The 12709-nt window shown below is 42.6% G+C and overlaps 1 protein-coding gene across 1 annotated transcript; it reads left to right on the top strand.

Moving 5' to 3' along the window:
* Positions 1–3729: 3729 nt before the first annotated feature.
* LOC311498064 (multidrug and toxin extrusion protein 1-like) lies at positions 3730–12434 on the top strand. Its single transcript, XM_084558503.1, has 18 exons — positions 3730–4103; positions 7351–7526; positions 7886–7987; positions 8237–8305; positions 8387–8535; positions 8733–8775; positions 8878–8922; positions 9013–9110; positions 9201–9298; positions 9400–9513; positions 10554–10621; positions 10727–10835; positions 10940–11015; positions 11110–11179; positions 11274–11406; positions 11548–11642; positions 11798–11905; positions 11999–12434. Exons 2-18 carry the CDS (start codon positions 7419–7421, stop codon positions 12290–12292), a joined length of 1779 nt encoding a protein of 592 aa, XP_084414629.1. The 5' UTR covers positions 3730–4103; positions 7351–7418; the 3' UTR covers positions 12293–12434.
* Positions 12435–12709: the final 275 nt, after the last annotated feature.

The raw sequence follows: 12709 nt of genomic DNA, 5'->3' as shown, positions 1-12709 counted from the left end.
AAGAAAGATAAAGTCGACCACGGAGGAAACCGTGATTTAAGTGATTAGAACTCAGCCACCGTGTCAGGATCACGGTCCTAATGTTCTCGTTCTCCCAGTTGTTATTCCCGTTTGGGCTGAAGGAAATCTCCGTTAAAATGCACCTCCTCTCTTATCTCCTCTAATTGTTTGTTTTCCCCATACGTCACTTCGGCTGATCAATATCTTGAATCCAACTAATTCTCCATTGAGACTCTTTAGTAAGAGTGTACACTCGCTACTTCACTAATCAGCTGAGGGCTCCGGTAACCATATGTGGAGAAAAAAATGAATCACTGCTTACACTAAGCACCTGCTCTTCATTCTAGTATGTGGGCCTTAACACGGATTTTAAACCTCTTTATTTGTTCTGGTGATACGAAGGCAAACCCTTCCCCCAGCCTTCGCTAAACGGTATCTTCTTGGAACAGACCTCAGAAACAAAACTAAATTACCCTTGTGGTGGGATTATACCTCTCAGAGGGCCTCAGTGATATAGAGCCAGCTGGGATATTAATCCAATACCTGCTATATGTGGTGATGAGTAAGGCAAGCTTACAATGTGTGGCCTGAAAAGGCTGATACCCAGCCTGCAAAACATTAAACTACATATCACACAGAGCACATACAATAACAGTACGTACACATATACACTGCTCAGCCACAACCACTGACAGGAGAAATAAATAACATTGACCATCTTGTGACAATGCAATTTTCTGCTGGGAAACTTGTGGGCATTGCCTTTATGTGGATGTTACTTAGACATGTAGCACCCACATAGACCAGACCAGACACCCCCACCCCATAGCAATGACGCTCCTTGATGACAGCAGCCATCCCCAGCAGGATGCAGCCTGACACACAGACACACACAAAAAAATGGTTTAGGAACAACTAAAAAAACATGAAAAACAGCACAAGGTGTTGACCTGGCCTCCAAACTCACTAGATCCCAAACTGATCAAGTATCTGTGGGATTATCCACAGAGGTCCCTCCCCTCAACCCATAGGACCCAAAAGCCCCCACTAACAACATCCTGTTGCCAGACAACACAGGACACCATCAGAAGGACCATGTCCATTCTCTGATGAGTCACAACTGTTTTGGAGGCACAAGGGAGACCTACACAATATTAGGAAGGTGGTCATAATGTTATGCCTGATCGGTGTAGATTTTTTTATTTTATTTTTTTACCACTGTGAGCCGAACTGAAATGTCTAACCTGCAGTGATTGCAGCAAATTAGCTTTTTGTGTTGACTTTCTTAATTAAACAAATTAATCAATTAGTAAAGTCACTGTCATTCTAGTATTACACCTGATTTTACAACAAATTTTAAGCTGTTTCTAGTCGAAGGTAGTCGGGTTCTTGTTAAACATGGGTGGAATCTTGACATACATGATTTGTGAATAATGTATGCCAGGGCTGCGGTGAACAAGTGTGAGGCGTCCTCAGTGTGTACAGTGCCAGCTCTGAAGGCGTGATATTTAAACCCGCCCCCGAGTCTTCTCATCAAAACAGAACGTGCCTCAAACTGATTCTATACGACAGGGACTGTCATCCTCGGCATACGTGCCCGAGTTCAAGCGGTTTACGCTCCGTCTTACAAAACAAGTCAGTTACCTAGCAGCAACTTAACACTCACTACTGACCCCCGGCTCCGCTCTGCAACAGAACAACTGAATCAGCCTTGTTGTTATTCCAAAAACAGCAGAGCGGGGTTTGATTTGTCCTGTGAATTGGCAGGTGGATTTCTGGATGCCAGGACAAGCAGTAAGGAAAGTGTTAAAATCTGAATAGATCAACAGAGGAGAGCAGCCCAGAGAGAGACAGAGTGACGGAGATGTAGAGAGAGATTTCTTGCAGACAGGCAGTCTGATTTCTTTAGAGTCCCCTCTGTGGGTTAAATAAAGGTTTATCTTATCTTATATCATCTTAGATAGTGTAAATATATGCACATATTCTCAACTAAAGCACAAGAGACTCTGACAACCTGGTGTGTGAACACATGTTTACATGTTTAGGTCAAGCTGGGGTTCCCATTACATTTTAATAGCGTAAAATCTGTCTCATTTAAAATTCTGTACACGATCTCTCTAAGTAGCAGCTGTCGCCTTACATTAGTCATGAAACTGGTTGTGCAGTCTCATTGTAGTTTGTCCCTTGACCTCCATTGTCTGCGGCCATGGTGACCTCAGGAAAATTTGTTTAGATGTTTACTGGAAGTCTAGTAAATGACCGGCAGGATGAATAACAGCGAGATTAAAAATAGATCTCAGCATTGTAATGGAAGACACAGCGCTGGCTTTGGAGCGTTGTCACGCATTCAAAACTCAGTTTTGTTCGTCTGCAACACAGCTTCTGACTGACAAGGAATGATAAAGAATTTGGGGAACCAGCTGCCGTAGAATACTTTCAGTGGAAGGAGCAACCTGCAGATTACATTTGAGAAAGCAATTATCTAAAATGCCCCGAGGAAGAGAGAGAGAGGGTCAGATGCCGGGGCCACGTATCACCGCTCGAAGGGGCATCAGATGTGACAGGCCGTGTCTCTTCACAGCAGAGCGCACATCTTTCATGGGCATCATTAACCGAAGCCATCAATATTTAACTGAATATAATGGTTTGACTGCTCTGGAAAAGATAGTTAGGGGCCTCGTCTTCTCTTTATGTTTGGGGGCTCCATGTAACTTAATGGAAACAGGCTTGACAGGTAGCATCACCTGTTGTTTCCATTGATCCAAGATCCAAGAAAACATTGTTCTGTATGTTCAGGGTGGTTTCACGGTTTTATTTTTCTCTTCTTTTCATTTCAAATCACATACAGGCTTCATATATTTGAGCTGTCCACTAAAATCTTGTCAGGCTGGTCGCTCATTAACACGAGATGTCCTTTATATGCGGCTTTGTGAAAGACAAACTGAAAGTGAATAATTAAAGGACAACCAAATGCATAACCTGCCCCTGATCTGAGGTATGACTGATGATTCAGATATCGTCAGTGGAATAAATTGTTTTTGGATGTTAGATCCTTTTATCCAAATGTAAACCATCGGCAGGCAGCGATGCTGTAAAGCAGCTTTTTGAGAAGCGGCAGGATTAAAATTCGAAACTGTTGCCAATAATGTTTACCTAAGATAAGAAAAGCAAACTTGGAAGATTAATTTTTAACTTTGAAATGAGTTGGTTGTGTTTTGAAAGCACCTTGTGTTTTTCACAGTATAAATTTACCTTGTGACAGGGAGTTTGCATACTGCCTGATAAGATGGGGAAAATGTGCATCCACATTTCTGTGGCCAATAGATATCTAACTTTGCAGCACTAAATTACTTTGTCCACTCTGCAGATGGTTTAGATGACTTTATCACCCTTTCTGACCTAATGCAACAGGGTAGCTGGTGAAGGACCTCTTCTCGCTCCTCTGTGCCACTGTCACAGATGTATTTCTATACACTGGGCATGACAGCAAAGTGGCACTGAGTACAGCCACAATCTATAGGGAACTCAGTGAAACCCAGATATTTATAAAATGATAAAGTGTTCAATTACATGCTCAGCTCTTAGTGATGAATGAATATACATTGATACATTTGATTTAAAACTGTAATTACTTGGTTCCATGTCTAGGAAACTACTAAAAAGCTATTAATGTCAGATTCACTAATGATGCATGCTTCCAATAAAATGCCCAGTTAGTAGTAGTAACAGTTCAGTGCAGTTCATGTACAGTACACCCATGATAACATGCTAGCATGACTTCGTTTGGCCACCTATGGCTCAGTCTAAGTCACACATGTTTGTTACTTTCTAAAGTTTGTGCGTTAATGGTCCTGTAATTAAAAAGTAAATCAATCTCTAAAGCAGCAGTGGTGGTTGTCCAGACTAGTCGACTGGTTGATTAGTCGACTTCACCGCTGCGCCATGACGTCATCACGGATCACGTGACAATAACAACATGGACGCCTCCTAGAAGACAGGTGAGGAGCCCAGTGGATCATTGCATTGAACCGGCAGCGTTTCATCAAGTGTGTGGAAATACTTCACTAAAGATGAAGCCCATTCTACTGTGACATGCAGAAGATGTAAGTCTGTCCTGAAGTACAACAAATGTACTAATGCATGCACACTCATCTGAAAAGACATCCTCTATGGCTAGCAGAGGAATCCGGATCCTCTCAGCTGCAGTCAATTAACAACTTCACCTGCGATAACAGAGTGAAGGAGGCTGCACATCAACAAAGATGGTGAATTTCATTGCCAGGCCTGTAACTGTTAGCCCTTTAGCTGCCCTTTATCCCGGCTACATTATCCTCTTACAACATGCTGTGAAGTACTATTAAACACTATTGACGGTGCCGATTTATATGGGCTAAATATATCTGCAGCGCACAGTATTGATAAGCTCATGTGTTTATGTTCAGTTCTGTTGTGTTCTATACATTGACATATTGTTGCTGCGGTTGTAGAGTGTGTCTTTTGTCCTTGATGCCAGTGAATGCACCGTGCGAGAGACGGAAGTTAGTCGACGTAGACTCGACTTTCACCACATAATAGTCGACTTCGGACGTAGATCGACTCCTATACTGTGTATATGAATCTTCTTTCACATGTAAAGAAATTGGAAAAAAAAAAAAAATGAAAAGATGTGGCAACAGTCACATTTGTGGTCGTGCGTAAAAAGTATTATCCACAATCCTATCAACTTCAGTTTCTTTTTGGTGCCAGTCAGCAAAAGTCAATATGCTAACAGGCTAAACTATGATGGTAAATAAGGTGAAAGATTATACTTGCTAAAGCACCTGCATGTTATCATTAGCTGTAGCTCACAACATCCTGGCTGTAGACTCTCCTCCACACTTGCTACTCTGTACAGTACACATTTAATTAATGTTAACTCTTGAGTATGGTACCAAAGCATCATGATCTGTTCCCGGGTCCATTTGGAACTTCAGATCAACTCGGATGCGGTAGGCCTACGAATCAGGTGTGAGAGCTAGCTGTACCAAAATTAGGGAAATGTACCTTTAATGAGAATATGGACTCTCACTTCCAACAAACCTTGCTACAGTGACATGATGAAATTAAGACATTTGGTAAGAAGAAAGTGTCTAATAAAAGTCTAGCCAGCGGGGGAAGTAGTTGTACTCAGGCACTGTACAAATGTTTCAGGAGGTGCCATTAGTCTTGATTACCATTATGCAGATGCCATTACCCCAAGGATGCTAATATATTTGTCCCATTTATCAAAGAAGCATAAAAATATGCTTCCTACCCATTTTAAAACACATTATTTCTGTATCACCTAATTAGTATCAACTAAACAACTCGTTTGTAGAAGAAAATCAAGACTAACCGTTAACTCTTCATTATAATCATCTAAAAATTGGTTTTAATTTATTCTTAATGTGGTGTTGTAGTTGTCCCCGTATTACAGTACTCAGTATGTCATGTCAGGATAAAACAGCCCTGCCTGATTCAGCAAATAGGATGAATGGAGAGAGAACGAAAAGAAGGTATAGAGAAGACGATGGGGAAGCAGAGATATGAGGAGCCATTCGATGGCCTCAGTGCAGCACAAAGGGAAGAGCAGCATTAGGGAAAATAATAAGTGACAGATACAAATCACTGGCTGCAGCACATGGCATATGTGGCACTCATTCCAGCAGTCTGATTGATTTAGCCAACATAAAGCCTGGAGGGCTTTGGGTTGTCACACTAAAGGAACCTCGTTGTCTCTCAAACTGAAAGTGAAAAGCTCTTATAGGACATGTAGAATGAGCTAAAAAATGCCATGCTTTGCCTCGTCCTCGCCTTTTGTCAGAATTCACTCACCTTTTCTGATCTGGTGGAATCAATAAATGGGATTAGAACAATCTTTTTTCATTCGCAGCACACCTGATTAATAAAACTTGCCAATGATCCCTTTTTTTCGACCTGGCTTCTTTCTGGTCCCTGTTTTGCATAAAGTAATGCGACTTTGTTAACAGCCTTTTATTTTATTCCTCAATACATCCATTAATAAGAATGAGAAGAAGAGTGCATGAGCTCCCTCTGTGTGCAATTACATTTTAATCGTGTTATATTTTTCCACATAATACTGCCTCATTATGCACAGGGCTGCATTTAAGAGCATTATTTTTCAGTTCTTGATGGGCTTCTTCCCTGTAAACCATTAAGAAGCTCCACATTATGGCTTATTTTCAATTTCCAATTCAACTGATTTGCGTCTCTTTGTAGGAGAGAATGCCCCGACGAAGAATCCAAATAAAATTTTATGAAAACGTTTCACAACAAATTGATTTGGAAAAAAACTGTGACGTTTATTGTCCCATATCACCAATTTTGCTTTTGCAGAGATGAATAAAACGGGGAATAGCATCATACTCCAAGTGGATATGATATGTGGATATGGCATTTCTTTAGTGCAAGGCTTCATCGCTTAGTCACCGAGAGAAGCAATCAGAATGACTCATATGAGTTTACGGAAACAACTTTTATGTTCGTATATTAATCTCCTGCTCCCTCCAGTGGAAATCACGGATGCACCACGACCTCAGAATCATCACCTCGATGAGAGCGGACTAAAAACATGATCGCTCAATGGTAAATTCAGCTTTTTGCATTTTCGAGGCAGCACTATTGTGGACAACCTGAGATTTATGCTCCAGCTGTTGGAGGTATGCTTTCTGTCCACAAAACATTCAGAAAACTTGCAGTGATGACTAGATGACAGCTATTTCTAGTAGTTGAATGGGCTTTCACCTGAATGCTCTGCAGCAGGACACTGAACCAAATGTTAATGTTTTATATTCCCACTTTAATGAACATTTCTGCTTGCACAGATGGAAACTTACTGGAGCAGTTCCACCCCTTTAAAGGAGACTCATGTAGCCATTAAAATGCAAAAGTTTTTTCATGAATAACCATGACTTCATATCTTCTGTCTGTTCACATATCATATCTGACAGCACAGAGGTAGCACAAAGGCAGGGTATGGTTATTTAGTATGCTCCTAGCAGCAGCAGCAGCAGCCATTGGCCATTTAATCACATGCTCAGTGAATGCAAGGAGATGTATGCGTTATTATAATTGAATTAAAAATTAAAAATGGCTTTTATGTGGTCCTCTAGTATCCAGAACATGTTGCATTAAATTGTGATTCATAAGATGGACTCTGCAGCTTGTTTTGCATAATTGAGATTTTCTTTGTCTCAGTTTTTGCCTGCAGTGTCAACGCTGAAATGCAATATGCAAGACTAACCTCGATCAAATTAATTAGTAACTTTTTAAGAAATACTTTACACAATCGTGTTGGAATTCTTTCACTAGAGAGACGGCACATCCCGTCCCGCCGCTTCAAGTGTGGAGAGCGTGCACTGGCATCTGGTCTTGCAGACATGGAGGGGTCCAGCGACAAGCTTTTCTTCTGCAGGTGGGTGCGCAACAATGTTCCCCTGGCCCACAGAGAAGAACTCTACCACATCCTGAGGATGACAGGGCCTCTGGTAAGTATTGCCGTTGTTTAAATACCTCTCTTTGGTCTCAAAGGCTGTGTGAATCAAGGTCACCTTGTGTAACATCTTAATTTATACAATGGAAGATAGATGAGGGTTTTTGTTTTAGAATGTCAGGAAAAATGGACTTTACGTCTGAATCTTAGAGACGGTGATCAGTCACCATGAAGCAGTGCTTGGGCAGGTCTCAAACTGTGGCTGATCAGTATCTGCAGCACACCGAAACGATGACAGTGCAGTAACTCATTTGCAGAGACAGTCATGCGAATTAGTTTCAATCGTATTTACTGTTACACACTGCATTACCTGAGATGATGACTGTTTCACTTCCACAACGTTTGTCTTTCCAGCTGCTCTCTCGAATCCTCAATTACCTGCTTCCATTTGTGGTCACAATGTTCTGTGGACGTCTGGGAAATGACGTGATGGCGGGGTATGGATTAGCTTCTGCTGTAAGTGGTGGTCTGTATACTGTATGCCTGCGGAGGCTAGCATGGAGGAAATGAGTTGAGAGCTGGCAGAAGGAAAATAAATGTTTCAGCTATAGGTCCGCCAACATTGTTTTTGCAGTTCTTTCACAAGCCTGATGACTTAATCAATATATAACACATTTCCTCTCTTGAGTCACGGACATGTTGGTTACATCACGGTGTACAGAGTGTACATCTGATTCATTCAAGGAAGTTTCTTATTCATTTTAGACCATTAATGTCACCACTGCAGCGACGGGATGTGGTCTGGGACTGGCGTGTGATACTTTGGTGTCTCAGGTCAGGACTTGTAGTCAAACTCTCAACTATTCATCACACCCTCTCACCAAATGATTAACACCGTCTGCACACTGTTTGCAGACGTTTGGTGGTAAGAACCTGTTGCGGGTGGGAGTGATCCTTCAGCGGGGCATCATCATCCTGCTACTGTTCTGTTTGCCCTGCTGGGGTCTGCTCATTAATGCTGAGGCCATCCTGTTGTGTCTGGGGCAGGACCCAGAGGTGGCCAGGTAACTGAAAACTTGCACAAAACTCTCAGCGCCTCCGTAACTGCCGTCTCTGCGCTGCTGGTCCCCACAGATGCATTGACATTTCTTGCCAATAAAGAGTAAATGAGCCTGAACTGGTGGCACCGAACAGTGTATATTACCTCAAACAGTCATGTCCTTACATTTACTTGGATGTGACCGTGGCTTCTTGATTTCAGAATCGCCCAGTTGTATATCACAGCCTTCCTTCCTGCAGTGCCAGTGAGTCGTGTCTTTTCTCTCACCTTTATGTACAAATGCAATCAATTTTATTGACGCGTATGAACGACTTTGACTCAACGCTTAATGTCAACTGTCTCTTAGGCAATGTTTCTACATCAACTTCAGGTTTCCTATCTGCAGAACCAGGTACGCTGATGTCCTTTTGTCTGTTAATCAAAATTTGTTGTCTTAATTATTGCATTAAGGCCCGGTATCAGCTTGTGTTTGTGTTCTCAGGGAATAATACTGCCTCAATTGTACACTGCTGCTATGGCAAACATAGCGAACGTGGTGACTAACTACATCTTCCTTTACTGGCTGGATCTGGGTGTTAGGTAGGTGTACTCCCGCATCTCATTATAACACTAGATAAACTCTGAAATCAGATGACTGCACACGCCGGTATCGCCTCGAATGTTTCACAGCGGATCTGCAGCAGCCAACACTCTGTCGCAGGTTTACATCTGCACTCTCCTGTTCGCTTACATTTACTGGAAGAAGCTGCACGCAACAACATGGGGAGGTGAGGGATTACTATTCATGGTCTCCCCCGGTGCTTGCAAACATGATTTCATCCTCCATGTTGTCCGGACTACATAAATAAGCGTGCTTCTCCCCCTGCAGGCTGGTCTGCAGAATCATTTCAGGAGTGGGGCTCCTACATGAAGCTGGCCATTCCTAGTACATTCATGATTTGCTTTGAGTGGTGGGTTTATGAATTTGGGGGATTCTTTGCAGGTAATCTGAATTATATGATTGTTTATTCTAGCCCGTTCTGGGTCTCAGTCTTTGCAGATTGCAGTTAATGTCTTGCACATACAGCCCGTGGGCCAGATTGGACCCTCTGGTGGGCTGGTTTTGGTCCACGGGCTGTATGTTTGACACGCCTGCCTTAAAGGGGAGCTACTCTTTTTTACAACCTGGACCTTATTTCTGGCATAAAATACAATCGTTTACTCACCCATATAACTTTTGTGTAATTTGTAGTCGTTTGGGAGATATTTAGATCTGCCTATATCCATACAGTGGGAGTGACCGGGGCACCGAAACGCAGGCGCTAAATAACGCATTATCTGCCACGACATTTCACCAATATTTTTTTATCGTACGCTAGTGCTATTCCCTGTTGAGTCCGGAGTTACCTGTTATCATCATCCGGGGTCTGCAGATTGACCTACGGACCCCGGATAATGACTTCTGACCTAGATGATGATGTCATCTCTGAGCGCCATTTACCTGTTTACCTGTAATTCACTACTGCTATGGTTCGTCCACAACCTCAGAATTGGAAAAATATTCAGCCATGTTGCAAAAAGCAGTAGCAAATTACAGGTAAACAAGCCGACCGTCGCGGGTGCGCAGTGCTCAGAGATGACATCATCCAGGTCAGATGACATCATCCGGGGTCTGTAGGTCAATCTACAGACCCCGGATGATGATGACAGGTAACTCCGAACTCAACGGGGAATAGCACTAGCGTACGATAACAAAATATTGGTGAAATGAACGAGTTTCGCGGCTGATAATGTGTTATTTAGAGGCTGCGTTTCGGTGCCCCAGTCACTCCCACTATATGGATATACGCAGATCTAAATATCTCCCGAAGGACTACAAATTACACAAAAGTTATATGGGTGAGTAAACAATCGTATTTTTTGCCATAAATTAGGTCCAGGTTGTAAAAAACTGTAGATCCCCTTTAATGCATGGGTATAGAACTACTATATTTACGCCAATTGTTACGTTGACTGCATTTGAATTATGTCTCTGATGATCAGGGATGCTGAGTGAGGATGAGCTGGCAGCACAACATGTTGTGATAATGGTGGCTTTCATAACCTACATGGTACATATCATTAACTGCAAGTTACCGCATAAAATTTCTCAAACGCAGGTGGTTAAAAAAAAAAAATGTGTTCGTTTTACTTTTTCCACAACTATGAATCCATAGTTCCCTCTCGGTATTCAAGCTGCAGCATGCGCCCGGGTGGGTAATGCTCTTGGGGCGGGAGACACCGCCAGGGCAGTTCTCACCTGCAAGATGTCACTTGGTCTTGCAGGTCAGTTATAAACATGCTCTCTTGTTGTATCCTTTCTTAATGAAAAAAAAACCAAAAACAAACACATTTCCTGTTTGACAGATTTCACGGCTCCTCTTTTCCAGGTGCCTTTGCAGTTGTCGAAGGCATCGTGCTCGGCTCAACTAAAACAGTGATTGGCTTCATGTTCACCTCTGATGAGTGAGTGATGCTCTCGCGTCTGATTAAACTTCGCGCTGTAGCTGCAAGTGCAGAACCGCCGCCTGCAAAGACATGATCTTAATTATCGTTTTAGGAAAATCATAGGTCTGGTCTCGCACCTGATGGATGCCTACTGTTTCCTGCAGTTCTTCGACGGTCTCGTGGTGAGTCTGCAAGTCTTTAATGTAAATATATTTGCAGTGCGACGCCAGAAGCAAGGGAAACGTGTCAATATTAAATTTGTTTTCTGCCTTTCAGTGTGTGTGCACAGGCATCTTCTTGGGTACTGGCAAACAGAAGATACCAGCTGTGGCTAATCTCATTGGATACTACTGCATAGGGCTTTCGCTGAGCGTCACTTTAATGTTTGTTGCAAAGCTGAGAGTTTTAGGTAACTATTTGAAGTTGAAGCCATTTTTTATTTTTTTTTCATAGCCATTGGAGACAAATGACTCGTGGCAAAGGAAGAGCAGGTTGTCACACGTGGAGCTGGCTGTGGCTTTAATAGACTAATCTGTCTCTCCCTCTGCAGGCTTTTGGCTCGGGCTGCTCATTTGCGTCGTCTTGCAGTCCACCTTCTACATCATTGTCATCTTCAAGCTGAACTGGAAGAGAATGACAGAGGAGGTGCGCTGCTGGCTAATCTAGCAATCAGGCTCGTGCGGGGGGCCTCAGCTGTTCATATATTGATGTAGCCTGTCTCAGTTTTTGGTGAAACAAATGTGGCACGTAATTGTGAATAGAGAAGGATTGGAAGTTTTTTTCTGTGTGTTTGCTTGCAGGCTGTGAAACGAGCTCAGAAAAAGAGTCACTTGGCGCTGTTAGGCGGATATGCCACGACGGACGCTGTGGCTAACAGCAGTAGTGGCCTTACAGTAAACAATGGAAACGTAAGTGGCCTGTTGCTCTTGATGAACCTTACTATTTTATTTGATTCCACTGTCTGCTCTGATTAATAAAATAATGGGTCTTTTTCCTTCAAGTCAGTGGACGGCTACGTGTCTGTGAGCAGTGAGAACACCGAGACACAGGTTGGACATGTGGTCCATCAGCTGAAGGGCGGCCGTCTCTCCACCACCCAGCTGATCCTCAGGCGAGGCCTCACTATATTTGCAGCTGTTGCACTTCTTGCCGTCGGTGCAAGCGTGCACTTCCTTGTGCCCCTGCCAGAGACCCCGTCTGCAGAGGCCAACTCTACTACGGACTGGATCAATACCACACATCATCCTGATCAAATTTTCTCCACTGTGCTGGACTCAATAGAAAAGTCGGCATAACCTTGAGAGCAGTAATCAGAAAATCTTTTTCTTTTGCTCTCGATGTCATGGAAACATTGAATTTTCTGACATTTCACCGTCCTTGAGTGGCTCGGGACCAAACTGTGGAAGATTGGAAAGATTTTATTAAATAAGGTCAGGTTTAAATAATTAAAAGATCTGGCATGAATATTTTATTTAACTTGTGAATTAAAGCTAAATGAAATGAATTCATGATTTGATCGCGGGCAGTTTCGTCGTTTTTCCTTTTTTGCCGAATGCATTTCTTTAATGTCGAAACTTAATAAATGTTCAGCTGGAGTGAGGAATGTTTTCACTGGCTCTTTCTTCTGTAATTTAATATTCAGACGTTTAATAAATATGGATCCTTACCAGTTTAGTGACAAAAGCGATAATGGTGCTAGACTAGATATTCTA

This window comes from Chelon labrosus, assembly GCF_963514085.1.
Source record: "Chelon labrosus genome assembly, chromosome: 13".
NCBI classification, from domain to species: domain Eukaryota; kingdom Metazoa; phylum Chordata; class Actinopteri; order Mugiliformes; family Mugilidae; genus Chelon; species Chelon labrosus.
The sequence above is the reverse complement of the archived record's forward strand: the minus strand, read 5'-3'. Positions and strand labels throughout refer to the sequence as shown.